The sequence below is a fragment of the Pelmatolapia mariae genome, linkage group LG10_11, assembly GCF_036321145.2.
Source record: "Pelmatolapia mariae isolate MD_Pm_ZW linkage group LG10_11, Pm_UMD_F_2, whole genome shotgun sequence".
In the NCBI taxonomy this organism is placed as follows: Eukaryota; Metazoa; Chordata; class Actinopteri; order Cichliformes; family Cichlidae; genus Pelmatolapia; species Pelmatolapia mariae.
This window is the reverse complement of record NC_086236.1, coordinates 2,850,570-2,867,540: the sequence shown is the minus strand read 5'-3', so window position 1 is coordinate 2,867,540 and position 16,971 is coordinate 2,850,570. Positions and strand designations below refer to the sequence as shown.

At 40.7% G+C, this 16,971-nt stretch overlaps 1 protein-coding gene and 4 non-coding genes across 5 annotated transcripts; 2 read left to right on the top strand and 3 right to left on the bottom strand.

Moving 5' to 3' along the window:
• Positions 1-49: 49 nt before the first annotated feature.
• trnae-cuc (transfer RNA glutamic acid (anticodon CUC)) lies at positions 50-121 on the bottom strand. The gene has a single exon. It is a non-coding gene; the product is annotated as a tRNA-Glu (tRNA).
• A 423-nt stretch (positions 122-544) lies between these two features.
• Positions 545-616, top strand: trnaw-cca (transfer RNA tryptophan (anticodon CCA)). Its single transcript has one exon. It is a non-coding gene; the product is annotated as a tRNA-Trp (tRNA).
• Positions 617-2,056: 1,440 nt separating this feature from the next.
• On the bottom strand, positions 2,057-10,631 carry ncf1 (neutrophil cytosolic factor 1). The gene is made up of 11 exons (XM_063486424.1): positions 10,546-10,631; positions 10,269-10,349; positions 10,092-10,167; positions 8,410-8,578; positions 8,270-8,328; positions 7,653-7,775; positions 6,207-6,314; positions 6,001-6,118; positions 5,448-5,546; positions 4,589-4,764; positions 2,057-3,153 (listed from the first exon to the last, which is right to left on the bottom strand). Exons 1-11 carry the CDS (start codon positions 10,615-10,617, stop codon positions 2,990-2,992), a joined length of 1,245 nt encoding a protein of 414 aa, XP_063342494.1. The 5' UTR covers positions 10,618-10,631; the 3' UTR covers positions 2,057-2,989.
• Positions 10,632-12,042: 1,411 nt separating this feature from the next.
• On the top strand, positions 12,043-12,115 carry trnav-cac (transfer RNA valine (anticodon CAC)). The gene has a single exon. It is a non-coding gene; the product is annotated as a tRNA-Val (tRNA).
• Positions 12,116-13,513: 1,398 nt separating this feature from the next.
• trnav-aac (transfer RNA valine (anticodon AAC)) lies at positions 13,514-13,586 on the bottom strand. The gene has a single exon. It is a non-coding gene; the product is annotated as a tRNA-Val (tRNA).
• Between the last annotated feature and the right edge of the window lie 3,385 nt (positions 13,587-16,971).

Genomic DNA, 16,971 nt, shown 5'->3' with positions numbered 1-16,971 from the left:
AAAAATGTTTGTAAATTTATGTTATAAAAGCAAAAGGATAAAATAGATGTTCCCTGACCGGGAATCGAACCCGGGCCGCGGCGGTGAGAGCGCCGAATCCTAACCACTAGACCACCAGGGACAGATACCGGTTACACCGAACCAGTCACATTCATAGTTAGCACAATGAGTCTTTATACGAGGTGAGGTGGTTATGTGCAGCAAAGTATATAATATTAATCAACGAGCAGAAGAGCTATTCATTGTCTGTTATATCGCTACACTGACGGCGACACAAGGCTAGCAATTCCCTTCACTGTTAAACTTCTTTAGAGCCCTGCTTTTTAAATGTTGCTTAGCCGTTAGCCCTTCGCTAGCGGCTTTCGCTAGCTTTACCTTGCAGGGCGACAGCGACTCACACATGACGGCGGCTTTATGTCGCTTTTGTTTTGTCGCTACAAATGATGGTAGCACGTGTCTTTTCCTTTGATATTATATCTTAAAAAATAACTTTAGCATGAATGGTGCTTATTCATATGACCATATACCCACTCACTGCACATAGGACCTCGTGGCGCAACGGTAGCGCGTCTGACTCCAGATCAGAAGGTTGCGTGTTCAAATCACGTCGGGGTCATCCAATCTTTTTAATTTATTTTCCCTTCATAATTTAACAGCAAGATTTTTCATTGTTTTGGTTTTATCGAACAAACTCAAAGTGAAACAGTCACTAATTATGCAAATACGTAATGATGGCAGGATGTGTGGTGGACTTGTGTGACATGTATACCTATATAACTATATACACTATATATAGATAGATATATATCAAAAGTGTAGATATATCAAAAGTGTTGGTATATCTATCAACACTTTTGAATTATTGAATCGTTTTGAATTTGCATTGTTTATATTGTCTACTTTATTACTTAATGTTTTCTTTATTTTAACCTTTGTGTACAGCGCTTTGTGACTGCCTGTCTACGAAAAGCACTTGATAAATAAACCTTACTTTACCTTATCTGCACTGAACATATATTTTAACTTTCATGTAGAGTCTTAAGCACATGGTTTATTAAGGTGGTACAGTAACAGGGCAGTTAATGTAAGGGGAGAATTTCTCCTGAATAACTCACTCTCCAGCTCCGGTAACTAACCTCTCCCAATACACACTCAACGTCTTTTATGCAGCGCAACCAAAACAGTAACATTGTAACAGAGATCCTGAACACATCACAATACAATATCATACAATATAATCACACACACACACACACACACATACACACACACACACACACACACACACACACACACACACACACACACATTTTGAACCTACACTGAAGTGTTTTTATGTATGAGAATCACTGTGTTAAGCATGTAACCTATGTATTTATAAGATTGTATATTAGTATATTATAAGATTATGCCGCTTGCTTTGTAAGATTTAATAATTAGGATTAATGTGCGATGTTTTACTGTGCCATGACCTATTGTGATAAGCCAAAGCCAAAAGCGTAGCCAGAGTCCTCACAGGCCCTTGGCTGCTACCTGACCCCTGCAGCTGTGTTTGGCTGGAGGATGGGTGGGAAAGTTACCCTGCAGCAGGGAGCGGGGATACTGGTCTCTATAGGAGGACCAGAGGCGGTCTGTCTCTGTGTTGCTCTGCTGTCTGTGCTTAAGGCTGTACACCTCGGGGGTTTGCTTTGCTTGCTTTCTGCTATGTGTTATCTTGCTTTACTTTGTATTTTCTTGCTGTTCATATGATTCAGTGTATTAAACTCTGTTCCAAGAATTCTACTCTTTTCCAGAGCATCTGTTTGAGTGCCTTGATTTTAATTGGATCTAAAAAAAGTTGGATCTCCACATCGTTGGTGGGAGAAGGTTATCAGGATGGCTTTAAAATTTGCGACCACAGATGACTGAATCACCAAAAAATACATAAAGAGTTTCATGTACATAAAGCATGTGCTGTGCAATGGCTTTTTATTTTTTTTAATAAAAGTAAATTACCCAGTGAACACCTCAAACTGTTTTTTATACTTTATTTAAGCAATTTACAAAAAAATAGAGGTATGACAGTCAAAGTCGCGTAACATGTACACTTTAAATAGGACAACAAGCAAATAAAAAGGTGAGGTGATGCTCCACAAATGCAGGTATTTTCTCATTCCAAAACCATTTTTCGTGCTGATATTTGGCGTAAATTAAAAATAAGTTTACAAATTACAACAAAACAAAATATTTTCCCTAATAAAATGTGCCAAAGACACGGTTATTCTTTTATCACCAAAGTTCCAAATCTACATGTTAATGGTGCAGGTGGGTCAGAGTTTCATTACTGCTTATAATCATAATAAAAATTAATGGTGTTATCTTTGAGATTAACATCTACAACAGACAACCTGCGGCCAATCAGAAGAAAGCTGGCTTAAAAGAGAAGGAGCTAAAAAAGCTTATGTCAGACAGAGGAGTAACTTAGGAGCTGCGCTCAAGCCCAGTGTAAGACAAATAGGCATTATTTTGGACTTGAGTCATACAAAGCTGCTCTAGTAGTCCAAAGATATAAAACATGGAGTTTTTAAAAGATAAAGCTCGGAAACAAAATGTACTGCTGCCTAAAGTCAAACCATGTAACTTTACACTCTGTCATTCATTCTGACCGTCCATCTGCTAGAAAATATGGATTATTACGCCACTGAAAATAATTCCCGAAAAACACATGTTTTGTCCTGAAAAGTGTGGAAATGTTTGGAAGGCTGAATTAATGAGGTGTTCACAAACCACTGAATAACTTACTGACACATGGTTGCTTTTTGGTCTTTTGATGCATTTGATGGCAGTTAGAAAATTATAGTACATTTCCAGCCCTTTTATCCACACCTTGTAATATATCTAAAAACTCAAAACATGAAAGTCTTCTAAAACTGACCGCTTTCCTCCCGTTAATAGGACTCTTGTTAACAAAACGGCTCTCTAAGGATTGCTTCGTCGAATCTTTTTTGTGCTAGCTTGAGGAGCTGGACCGTGACTTGTGGATGCTGACTTTCTTGCAGGTGTTGTCGGTGCAGCGCTCCAAGATGAGCTCTGGGCTGGGTCGGGGAGGGATGACCGGCGCCTCCTTCTTTAGCTCGCTCTCCGAGCTGGAGCCGGACATTTCGGGAATGTTATCTGTGAGTCAGAAACAACAACACGAGCGGGTCAGACCGGGGTTTGAGGAATAACATTAAAGACCAAGTTCACACTAACTAAAACAGAAGTGTCACCAGTTGTTTCGTTTTAATGGTCGGGTTGAGACTCCTGTCCAGAGGTGGCACAACTTTATCAGAGACATTCTGTACTTAAGTAGAAGTACAGATACTAGTGTTAAAAAAATACTCCAGTAAAAGTTGAAGTACGTCACTTTGTTTTGCAGCATGTTTCACAACATGGAAAAAACCCGCAGTGGCGTGAAATAATAACTCGCCTCAAATGTGTTAAAGCAAACAAGCCTGTTTCAAAAATGTAGGGAAGAAAAGTAAGAAGTAGTCGGAAGACAAAACTACTCAAGTAAAGTGCAGATACCTGAAAATTCTACTTAAGTACAGTAACATATGTATTTGTACTTCATTACTTCCCACCTCTGCTCCTGTCAAATATCATGCTAATTTGTATCACAAGAACTGTTCATTAATGTATTCCCAAGACTCTTAACATGATGTTTAACCATCACAAACATGTACTCAACCTTTGCCCTGAATTCAAGTCTACCTTTTAACCCTACAACAAGTTTCCAATCCCCAAACGAGCCTTTGAAGGAACCAAAACGCTCTAAGGTTTACTCCGATGGTCAAACTGGTTCTAATAAAGATAGCTGGCCATCTCAGTGGATCGTTGGGCTCCTCCTGGGACTAAACCATTCCAGTATTATGAAATAAGTTTGATCCATATTCAACCTGTCAAAGATTTTTATGCCTTTTGACCTTCCTCTTGCAATCGTATGTCTGGGCTTGGAGTTGGTAAAAGGTCTCCCTGTGGCTGGGATCTGTACATGGTTTTTATTAAGTTTTACCCATTTAGCCATTTAATTCCATTCATTCTTATTGACTCAGGACTGTCTAGTTAGTTCTCTCTGTTGCGCGTCTAACTCAGTTGTAACAAACCAACCATTTTGTTGCAAAATGGGATTACGAGGAAGTCAAAAATTCTCTCAGTTTGGCTCTGATGTATTTTTATACATCAGATTACCTGAAAGTGATGCACAGACTGCTGTCCTGTTAGAGAAAATTACAAATATGTGGAGAATCCCAGGGTGTGTGAACATTTTTAGTTTGATTTCCATCATGTGGAGCTTGCAGATAGCGCACGGTTTCGCACATACATCACCCCGTATCAGTTTCAGCCATGCCTCAAAAGCTTTCTGTTTGTGGTAGCATATTAGCTTTGACACGTCTAAAATGAATGAACTGAAAAACAATTAATTTAACAACAACAACAACAACAAAAAAACCTTTTAGCATTTTTTCAAAAGTAGATGTTCAAACATGTGAATACTACTAAATGTATTTTTTATTTACTTCAGAGCTTTTAAGACTTTTTAAGACTGTGGTGGACACGTGGTCATTACCCTGGTTCTTCCTCTCCTTCAGCGGGGACTTTGCTGCATTCTTGGAATTCCTCTGTGGTTCGCTGAGCCGGCTGCCTTTCTGCTGGAAGTACCGGCGGCTGTTCCGGCGGTAGGTTTCCTGGCTGAGCCGCTGGCGAGACTTGTTATGAATGCTCTTGGCGTTTCTGATGGTCGATCTGAGGGAGATAAAGGACAGGTGGTGGGTTTGTTAAGTGTTTGGAGCTGCAAAAAAGGTGAGGTGATAGACTTTGTTTCTTCTTGGGTGGAAAACAGTTAGCAAAAGTTTAGTATTAAATCTGAGGCCCTTGGAAGATTTCTTCCCCTGTAACTGGTCCTTTGACCCAAAAGGTTCAACATCCCCTGGATTAATGTATCCCGTATTTTAGCATTTATCCAACCTGTATCCATCGCTGAGATCAAATATTTAACCTGAATCCCTCAGTCCTCTTTGGGAGCCCCAGTGTTTTAACCCAACTCATAATGGGCATCTGGGGGTAACTGAAGGCCATCAGTGACATAACCTGTAAATTGTAATTACACAAAATCGGTAATATTATCTGTTTTTATTACATAGCTGCTGATTTCCCGTCAGCTGTGGCAGATTAAAAAGCAGAAAAATGACCCAGACACCCAAAAATAACTCCTTGCAGAGCATTTCCAGGAATTTCTAACTCTATGAGCACATAAGCAGACCATAAAGCAACAAGGAGAAATGAAATCACATCCTGAGGGTTTTTTCACAACTCACTTCCCTTTAATCTGATGTTACACAATAAAATGCTAGTGTGAGAATGGAGGAGGCACTTCAGACCTGGCAACAGAAACCAGCTCAATACGTATTTTAAGATGAGGCACAGACCTGCGAGGTGGTGGCTTCTGCCCACCCGGGTTCAATCTCTCTCTCTTTCCGGCCTTCGACAGGAACATAGAGGGGAAATATCCAGTCTCGTCTCCTTTCCTGTACAAAACAGCAGTTTAAGAGGAAAAAAGGGTTCAATGAACTTTAGAAATGTGGAATTAGTCTCGAAAAACAGCTTTTCTTTAACTTTATAACCCTAAAGTGCAGAATGTTAGAGAAATGCACATTAGGCAACCTGTTTTCTGAATTGAGCTGAGTGTTAAAAATATATTTTTTAAAAACTGTCTGTGCAGTCTGTATGGTGTCATACAGAAAGGGGATATCCCTGATATGTTCATCTCAGGTACACAGCTATGGCTGTAGGCTGTCTTTTTAGGAGGACAAGCTCCAGCTTCTTATACCAAGACCAAGTCTTGGTATAAGAAGCTGCAGCTGGAAACAAGCAGAGTGGTTCCATGTTAAAAACTGAGACCGGTGTCGAAGTACAAAAACTGTGAGATCAAGCGTCTGTTAAATGTACTGAAGGTGCTCTGAAGTGAAGGACTCGTCGTACCTTACGACCCACCACCCGTCCAGTAGCTTGTGAATGACCTCGACAGTTTCACCGACCTCCAAAGAAATCTCGTCGTCCTGCTCCGCCTTGTAGGCCTGGATGGTGATGTGCTCGTCTCCTGCAGTGACACACAGCATTTTATATGAACATGTGCCTAAATGAAAGAGTGTCACAACCCACGGCAGATTAAAACCAGAGCTTCTTGCCTTCGTAGTTGGGTTCAGCATCCTCGGCCTCATCTGGTCCATCCAGAGGCTCCAGGTATGACGCGGGAATCCAGCCTCGCTTTGACTCATACTGGCAGAACCACCAACCTGATCACAGCAGGAACATCAAGCGTCACTCAGTAAGGCTTGAAATCCAAGACCAAGAACATAAATTATTCAGCTAAGTGTTTACTGAGGTCAGCGTTAAAGTGAGAAGATGGGTCGTTTTCTCATTGGCTTAAAAACAAACCCCCTGGTGGCCATGAGAAAGAATGCACATTCAAGGCACTTCTGCACTGGCTTCACCTTTCAGACCTTCTTTTATATACGATGTGTGATACTGTGACTGGAAATACTGCAGATTCTGGACCAAAGTGGCATAATTTAGAAGTATGAAACAAGAGCTGAAGTAAAAGTCAGAGTGGTAAAGGTGGTATTTAGATGTCTGTGTAGGTTTTCAGTCATCCGGGTCATGCTGAGGAGCTTGGACTTCTTTAAGTTTCCTGAGGATGTTTCGTCGCTCATCCAAGTGACTTCTTGGATGAGCGACGAAACATTTCTCCCACTGCAAACGCTACGTCCAGATAAACAGAATCAACCTTTTGGGATTTACTTACCTGGATGATTGAGCATGCATCAAGACAGATCGCATAAAACTTTACTTAAACCAATTCGAGGCACCATCAGAGCAAACACTTTTGTTTTACTTCTGCATCTGTGAGCTACTTTGCAACCTCTCCTCCACCTCAGCTCCTCCTTTTCAGGCAGTGTCACCATAAAACTTGACTAACTGTGCTGTAACACCAACTTCCTGTTTCTCTAGAATTTATCATCACTAAATAGTAAAACAACAACAAAAAACCATTGAGAGTATTTGTATCTTTTCATTTTCCCTAACATAGGGATTTAAAATCTGTACCTTTATTATAAACTCTGAACTATGCTGTTTTACGTTTTGTCTTTTTTACATGCAGACATGTTTGATTATTGGTTTTTTTCTTTTTACTGAAATTAAGAAATAATGTGGCTAACTAATGTATGCGTAATCCCAGTGAGTCAAAAGCTTTCCTCTAATATCAGCTCATCGCACTGACTTCCTTATATGGTCATTTACTGCAGAGACAGCACGACCAGGAAATGATGGACGTGCTGCTCATAAGAAATGCCCTTTGGTAGGCTTCCTTTTAAAGAAGAATCAGAAGAAAGCATGCAAAGTTTTGGCAGGCCAGAATTAAAATATATATAAAAACCAGATGTGTGGTAAAAATCACTAGTCACTCGAGAGGTGGGGCTAGCAAACCAAACAGCAAGTCTTAATTTTCGCCTGATGTGGTTTATAGAAAAAAAAAAAAACAATCACTGGTAAATAAAAATTTCAGGGAAAAGACGAAGGCTGTAAAATTCAGAATAACAAATAAACTCTAAAAGATTCAGTTGCTTTATCACCGTTCTCATTTTTCTCCACGATTTCCACCAGGTCACCGGTGTGCAGAGTGATCTCATACTTGGTCGACTTTTCGAAGTCCGCAATCACTCTGTAGGTGTCCAAGATGATGGGGGCGGAAATCTCTGAGAAGTCAAACACAAGAATCTGTTTTAGTCTCATTAAAAAGACCTGCAACATCTGGATGATGATATCTTCCAGTTTCTAAACATGTGCCCAGTAACCAGGTGGCCAAAACAAATCCCACCCAACTTTTGTTTTTATTAAAACATTTGATCAAAGAGCTCAGACTGTGCAGCTTTTTAAAATTTGAGCAAATTTATAAACAGAGTTATGAAGGAAAATCTTGAGGTGGGATCAGGAAATAGACACGTTGGCCTCCGTCTCTCCAAGTTTCTTTGCAGCCCACCTTTTCCTCAGCTCCTCCCTTTCAGGGTGTCTGATCTAATCAGTGTCACATCTTTTGTCTGCTCTGTCTTGCTGCTTTCTTTCACCTTTTAGAAGGACATGGCTGCCATCACACCAAATATAACTGCTACTTCTGACCATAGTGGTCCTGAATGAATTACAGAATGTAACACGTGAATAACAGAAGGCTGTAAGTGTAAGTGAGTCTTACCGGACGCCACGTCTCTAGCCTGGTCTCTGGACACCAAAAAGGTCTCGGCTCTTTTCAGTCTGAGGAGGAAAGGGTCATTTATACATTCGTTCTATGTTTAACTGCTGTAACGTAAACAGAGACGTGCGTGATGTACTGACGTGTTTGGGGCAGGTGGGTTTTCATCCTCTGGTCGGACCTTGAAGAAGTTGGAGAGGTGTTTGCAGCGGGAGATGTGAGGCGGCAGGCTGATGACCTTTTGGCAGTACTCAGCCAGGGTGCTCTTCGTGGTTTCTCTTGACTTCTCACTTTCCCATAACCACCGAGGAGCTGAGGACAGAAACACAATCTGTGTCTTTGGGGTAATGTTTTCTATAACAACAGGAAACTGTTGTTCAAAGATCCACGTTAGGGCCTCTTTTATGCTCAGTAAATGCTACCAACTTTTTACCGCTAAACTGATGACACTCAATTTTCTGCACCTGCAATAACTGATGAAGAGCTTCCTGTTTGGATGATCTACAGTCAGTATAAAAGATGCAGAACTTGTGGCTGCAAAGAGACATCCAGCCTTGGCCTCAGTCAATGCTTTCTGTAGCAGAGATGTCATCCATCCATCCTTACAGGGCTACTGCACTATAAAATGTCAGATAGGTTTTTCCACCCATCTGTCTGAATTAGATGGGTGGAAAAACATGAGTGGTTGGATGGATGCTACGAGATGTGCCAAGTTTTCAGCTAACTTATCTTTAGGAATCGCCTTCTTAGTGCAAAAATACTATGTTACACTATTAACCTGTGTTATCTTCTTGAATTTTTCATACATTCGACTAAAGAAACGGGAAGAGATGAGGTGTTTGGTGACAGACTGCTGGTCCCTAAAGAACCTATTTAAAATTGGTTCTTTGCCAAGCTGTCCGTTTTGTGGACACACATCAGTGGTTTATTTGAGTAAGGTGCATTTTTTATGCTTTAATGAACTTGACTGAAACTGAGTAAGAAAGCAGCCAATGTTCAAAATGTTGAAAGATCTTCAGAAAACCTGGAGAATGGCTTTAAAACTACAAGAAGGTTTGGCTGTTTGGAAGCAAAACGTAAAGAAACATTTGCACTGTAAAAAAAGACTCACCTACTTTTGCATCTCAAACATAATATATTTACAAGATATATTTAAATATATTTATACAGATGCAGCTTTGTCTTGTCCTTCACGTCGCAACACCTGTTTTGTAATTAAAGTTTCATAAGACGAGTGTGTAAGGTGGCAGTTCTGTTTTCTTTGAAGAGGAACAGAAAATGACAGTGAAAACGAGGACTCGCACGTTTCTGTTTCAAATGAAAGGATCCAAACTTCCAAAAATCAGATGGGAAATGCCCTAAAATGTCTCTAAAAGTCTGCGCGTCTCACAGCTGCTGTTTTTGCACACTGTGACCAGTCAAAATAACCTGTGTGTTGTGTCACCAGTACAACACGCTGCTCTGACTCGCCATATTTTCTTTGGAGAATTAATCACAGTTCTCCCACTTCTTCTTTTTCGTAATGTATTTTTTCTCCTGTCTTTAAATTTCACTTGAACTGCTGCTCAAGAGCTGCATTTTGACACCGGCTGATTTCAGCTGTGTTGCGTTTGGGGAGAAAAGGAGAAGTGAGCCCGGCTGCAAGTGTCTGATAATCACAGGTGCTTCCTGAAAGCGGAGGGGTTTTACACAGAAAAGATACGACTGCAAATGATTCTTTTAATACTACTCTGTGGTTTCATATGATTACCGGCTGAGGTGTTGATTTTGACCTCTGCAGTGTTACATATAAATAACTACAGTAGGAGAGCTTCCTCTTTCTTACCTGGTAATGAGGGGATGATTCTGTCTCTCTTTTCTATTTGACCGGACTCGATGGGAAACATGTCCTTCAAAGATTTCTGTGATGAAAACAAAATATTTTTGAGCTCTGACGACTGAACTTTATTTTGTCCAAACGTTACTGAGTAGAGCCTTTATTTTGTGGTGCAGATGGACTTACGTGGAAAGTGTGGATTTCAGGATACGTCCTGTAGATGAGCTTCTCTGAGAGGTCGCTCCATTTCACCATCAGCATGTACACCTGCACACATTTAAACGGCATTTAAAGGCACAAACAGAGGAGCAACTTTCACAGTTCATCAGACGTTTTAAGACTCTCGACCCTCAGAATTGAACTCGGTGCTGTTGGTGATGTTAAAAATGCTTCTACACTCGGGGTTTTTAGGAGGACTTTATCTGAGTTTTAGGGCAGCAGAATAAGATGTTTTCAGCCTTACGTAGTGCTGACTCGGGAAGAAGCGCTTCTCGTAGCCCAGCAGCTCCAAATGCCTGACGTAGATGTCCTCCATGCTGAGAAGCAACACCGGCGGAGTCCGACTGAGCTGAAAGACAACAGACGCGAAGCTTTTATACTGTCTGTGTGCCACGGCAAAGTTTAGTTCCTCTTTGTGAACATTTCAACACAGAGAAAAAGAAAGAAGGAAATGCTGCTGCTTTCACTTCTCAACTGTAATATAATTTTTATGATAATAATAATAAGAATAACGCCTGTGTTTGTTATGCTTATAAAACTAAAACAGAGTACAAGTGCTTTCAGATTTACTAAACGCACACAGGTACTGCACGAGTTTCTCTTTCAGAGAGAAAACCTCCAGGAGAGGAGGATTTAAAGGAATGATAGAAACATGATTTCCTTTATTTACTTTACATTGTCCGTGGACTCAACCACGAGACGTGTCCCCTCTGCGTCCTCCTGATGTGCTGCCTCGTGGGTTTGGGGGGTTTCTTTTTGGACTTTGCTGTGAATGAATGAGAGCGAGATGACAAACTCTGATCTCATTTACAAACGCTGGATGAATTACTGTAAAAGCTGAAGGAGTCACACTCCAACCTTTTTTGAAGAAATGCTGAAAGTTCAGAGTTTCCCTCGTTTGTTTTTCACAACCTTCCAGAAGGGGAAACACAAACTCCAGCAGATGATTGTGTGGGCTTTCAGGGGGGCTTTCAGATGAACTTGTGGCATGCCAGAGCTCTTGCAACAGGACAGGAGGAACTACCACATTTCCGAAAGAAACACAAACATACACACATGGGTGAAGTCACGTACTGAGAGGCACGTGGGTCTGCTTTGCCCACGCTTTTCTGTTTACATATTAGTGAGAAGGTAATAAGTGACTGTGAGATAAATTTAGATGAATGAGATCATTTTCAGGCTGTTTCATCAGTAATGGGGGTCATATTTGGAAAAGGCTGATGTTGCTGCTCCATGTGACACATCCTCAGTCACATTGCTGTCGCTCAGATCAGGCAGGACCAACATCTGAGGGCTGAATCAGCTACACACGGTATGTTTCTGTGGCTTCGCTTACCCTAACACTGGGGGTCACACAGTGTGGTGTTGGCAGCATCTGATCAATCAGTTATTGATAAGTGTGCTGGCAGCAGAGCGGCAGATTTCACAGAGGAAGACCAGAATACACTGATTATTACCATTATATAAACATTAAATTAATGTGTTCATTTTTGTTTCTTCCCTCGGTGTGGTTTAATACTCTGAGAATAAAGAATAAATATAAAACGGTGTATAAGAATCTATATTCAACACAGCCCGGCAAATACTCTCACAGCCCATTGGAGGTCTTTGGAAAACATGAAGAAGGGCTCGCACTTTGGACTTTAGATTGTTCAAATTTTCTACTATAGAAATAAATATGGTTAAGTTTGTTTCTTTTTGATGTTACATATTTTTGGCTACGTCACCAAAACCCTCAGCAGTTTCCGTAGTGTAGTGGTTATCACGTTCGCCTCACACGCGAAAGGTCCCCGGTTCGAAACCGGGCGGAAACAGGTTTTTTTTTTTTCCTTTTTTTAAATTCTCGATTTTATTTCTCGAATTCAAATATATCGTACATATATAGGTTATAAAAAACTAAATAGGATGGGCCGACACGTTTCACAAGAAAAACACATCAGTGTGATGTCCAGGAATTACTTTCATTTTGATCACACAGCAAGAAACAGCGCCCCCACAAACACGCGTGTGGCCACAAATATATTACACCGGTACTGACAAGGTAAAAAGTTTGAGCACATATCAGCGAGGTAGTATTTATTAAATAAGATCATACAGTTTCACATTAGTCTTCCTATGACCTTTCATCATCATCATCATCATCTTTATTTATGAAGCACTGTAAAACAACCACAGCTGACACAAAGTGCTGTACATTGGAACTAAATAATAAAATTCCATATGATATAAATAAAAGAAAAAAAAGTAAAATATTTAATTTGTTAGTTAATAACTAATTTAAATACAAATACAAGAGAAACTAAGTCTCATTAATGCCAAAATCCAAAGAATAAAAACGGGTTTTAAGAGGTGTTGTAAAACAGTGAAGGGGCCTCTCTAACGTGGAAGGGCAAGTTATTCCATAACTTAGGAGCCACGATAGTAAAGGCCCTGTCCCCTCTGAGCTTCCTCCTGGATCTCAGTACTTCCAGGAGCAGCTGGTCAGCTGACCTGAGAGACCGACAGGGTGTGTAGGGATGAAGAAGCTCAGAGAGGTAAGGCGGAGCAAGAGTGTTAAAACATTTAAAAACAAACATGAGAATTTTAAAATTAACTCTAAAAGACACAGAGAGCCAGTGCAGTGAGGCCAGGACAGGGTTATATGCTCTCTTTTATGAGAGCTCTCTTTTACGAGAGCATATAACCATAGCAGTCGTGCAGCGGCATTTTAAACCAGTTGCAGTTACAGTAGATGGGAAGAAAGCATAGATCGCTGTTTAAAGGTGCTGCCTAGAAAGAAAAGACTTCGCTCTTGCCAGTCGCCTTAAATGATAAAAACTGGACTTCACCACTGCTCTAATTTGGCTGTGCAACTTAAAACTAAGGTCAGTAACAACAGGTTTAAAATAAACTTCCAGGGGTCCCAAATCAACAGAGGAGGACTCACGTAGACCAACACTTCTGTTTTCTTTTCATTAATATTTAAAAAGTTTAAAGCCAACCAAGCTTTAATGTCATCTCAACATGTCAAGATGAGCTCCCATCCTTCTGCTTTATATATAATTAGATTATACATAATTTGCCACTACATATTAAATAAATATATTATTATATTGAGTATATCATAATTTTGTCGTCACTTTATAAATATAGCCTTTTCACACACCACATAATACAGTATGTTTGTTATATATTTAAAAAATAAAAACGGGAAAAAGTCGTCCAGTAACAAGTGTTTCCGCCCGGTTTCGAACCGGGGACCTTTCGCGTGTTAGGCGAACGTGATAACCACTACACTACGGAAACATCATGCCTGTCTATCTTTGGCAACACCTCCTATCTCTGCGACTTCACGACCTATTAGGAGTTCACTCCACTACAGGCGCAATATATTTATGGTCACACGCGGGTTTGTGGGGGCGCTGTTTCCACACTTTGGGCGCTTCCTTTGGTCTCGCGGACTCTGTCTCACCGAGATTTATCAACATTATTTTACAAAAACTGCGCATATAAACATACTTCACGTTTTCAAAGACAGCTTAATGTTTATTATATTCCATAATACCCAGTAACTCCTGTAGACTCTTAATATGCATTTTAATTAATTTTTGGTGCTATTTTTTAAAATTCGCGCTGTCAAAGTTTACATTTGGATACCCAAATTAAATGTTCAGCTGCTAGTCTGCTGCTAGTAAAAGACTACTCAAACAAGTGCTGACATCACTTCTATGGTCCAATCATTTTCTGGCTTGCCTTCTCCAAGCTAATCAGCCTTTACTGCATGCTTTACTTCTGATTGGTCTTCTGTCTTCCAGACACTCAGCCATGCAACCCACCTCCTCACCCTGGTGTGTGGAATGACCAGGGTGACGAGCTCCAAGCCTCCATCTTCATCGAGACTCTGCAGGGTCCTCTCCTAACTCCTTCGACGGCTGGGATTCTTTTTTAAATAATTTCTGTATTTTAATAAATCATATGCAGTTTTTCCACACAATCTCTCCTTATTGAACTATTTTGTAGATAATCTAATTAAATGTAGAACAAATATCAAAGAAGGGTAACAAGGTGATAACAATACAATTTTAATTGGAAGCATGCATTCACTGACAAAATGAAGTTTCAAATCACTGATGACAAACAGTTATTAACAAGGAAAAAGAGGGTAACTGCTTAATACCCGAGGGATCACTTTAAAGTAACAAACAGAACACACATGGGCAAGATCCTGACCTCTGAGATGTTCTTCTGAGTGTAAATATTAAATATAAAACACTATAAACACACACAGGGCGCATGAAGTGCTCTGAGTGCTGGAGTAGAGTAGAAAGGTGCTAGAACCAGTCCATTTACTACATGACATAATTCTCCAGACGACACAGTTTAATTCACAAACTGCAGGATGTACTCTCCCTGCACCTCCTTCTCTGAGACGTCTCCTCCAGTCTGAGGGCTCTGCTCCCTCACAGGTGCAGATGTGTCTTTAATCCGTTGAGCTTCAGAAGGAGGGATCAGAGCGGTCCCTGGGTATGATGTAGGAGGGAAAACAAACTTTTTTTGCTAGGCCCCCCTTTGTTTTACAAGACACCCCCCCTCCCCCCCAACACATCCTCCAACCACGCACACCCATATTTTGTTTTCCAATTCCACTGCAGTTTATTCCACACCTCAAACCTTGTGTAAACGATTAAAAAAAAAAAAAGTTAGCGCCAATAAATTACACGTTGCAATTAAATAAACCACTACGTCTTTTAAATAACAGCAACCAGGCAGTCACAATGCGATGTGTGCGCGTGCGTGTATGTGTGAGTGCGCGCGTGCATACGCACACATTGCATTGGGACAGCCTGGTTGCATCATATTCAAAAAGTCTTTAAAAATCATCCTTAATAGTTGACGTCAAACATTCAACGAATTCCTCCTTTTGGACACTTACTCTACCTCTGAGCCAAGTTTCATTGATATCTACTGTAATACTCCACAAACATTAAAGGGCAAGTCTGCTCAAATTTAACAAATTTCAAGGAGTGTAAGAACACCATATTAAAGATATATTAAAAAACATCTGTGGTAGTTGACATGAATTTCTCAACAGATTCCTCTCCTTTGACACTCACACAACAAGTTTAATCTTAATCCAATACACAGTTGTGGAGAAATTATATGACTTTTCTGGTCAAAATCAACATGCACATTCGATTATAACATCACGGGTCTGTGATGGCGCTGCCGTAAAGGCTTGTGTAGAAGCGCAAGAAAATTTATGCGGTGGATAAGAGACGACTGGCTTGACCGCGGCTCACGTAACCGCGGTCCAGCAGCCGTGCTATCACACCACAACACTGCTGTTAATTATCAACATGTCACCATTATCCATGACTCGTATCAGGACAGACTGTCAGAGGCGCACTGACGAGATTACTGACATTACAGCATGAAAAGAACACACACATGTTTAATGTTCCCAACATACGAACACAACACTGTCAGAAACCCACCCAGCTTATTTACAACATGACAGCGGCACACACGGATTAATGAAACCTCCCCCGAGTCCAGCTGTCATAAACCTTTAAAATACAGCCGGATATTTATCCTATAGGTTTACTCTTATTTCAAACAATGTTTCTTACCTGTGGTTAATGAACACGAAGCGCTGAGGTCTGATTTCTTCGCTGGAAGTCGAAAGTGTTGAAAGTGCCGCGACTCAAACTCGAAACAGCGCCGAAAGACCATAGTGGCCAAAAATATATTACATCAGTAGTGGTTTAGAACTACCATAGAGAATGAACGGGAAACGGTTTAGGTCAGGGGTGTCGAACTCCAGGCCTCGAGGGCCGGTGTCCTGCAGGTTTTAGATCTCACCCTGGGTCAACACACCTGAATCAAATGATTAGTTCATTACCAGGCCTCTGGAGAACTTCAAGACATGTTGATCAGGTAATTTAGCCATTTAAATCAGCTGTGTTGGATCAAGGACACATCCAAAACCTGCAGGACACCGGAGCCTCGAGGCCTGGAGTTCGACACCTGTGGTTTAGGTCCTGTCACTACTAGGGCTGTGTGTCGTCACTGACTTCTAGAATCGATTCGATTCCGATTCACAAGGTCCCGAAACGATTCGATCCACAATTCGATTCAATTCGAATTGTGGAAATTTCGCCTCAGACAGTCAGAAATATTATAATTCTGATCACGTATCCGTACATTTCCATATTTTTATATCTATAAAAAGAAACCTGACACTTGCGAGACTTTATCAAAGGTGTAAGTATCACAGCAGATGCATTTGTGTCAAAGTAACTGAAGATAAAACAGAAAAACATGACGGTGATTTTCCTGGCCCGGGATCTTATACAAATATTCTGCAGTAGATCAAAAATGAAAGAAAACCATTAATCAACATCTGAACATTACCTGATGCTGCTGAAGTGAAGCAGAGCAAAGTTACAGAGGTTTGATTAGAGACACAGCTGAGCGTTTTGCAATTTTGCATAATTTTAAAAAGTTTCTTCAGTCGTCTATTGAACGGCAGAAATGAGGCTTTCTTTTCGGAAGTACACACTGCGACGCGAAAGCACTGTTATGAAATGTATGCGTTTTCGAGAGCGTTTTCAAAACGCTGCATTTTCCATCAGCGAAAACACCGTCTCAGTGTGGACGGGAGGCCACAACGGAGAGAAAACGATGTGTT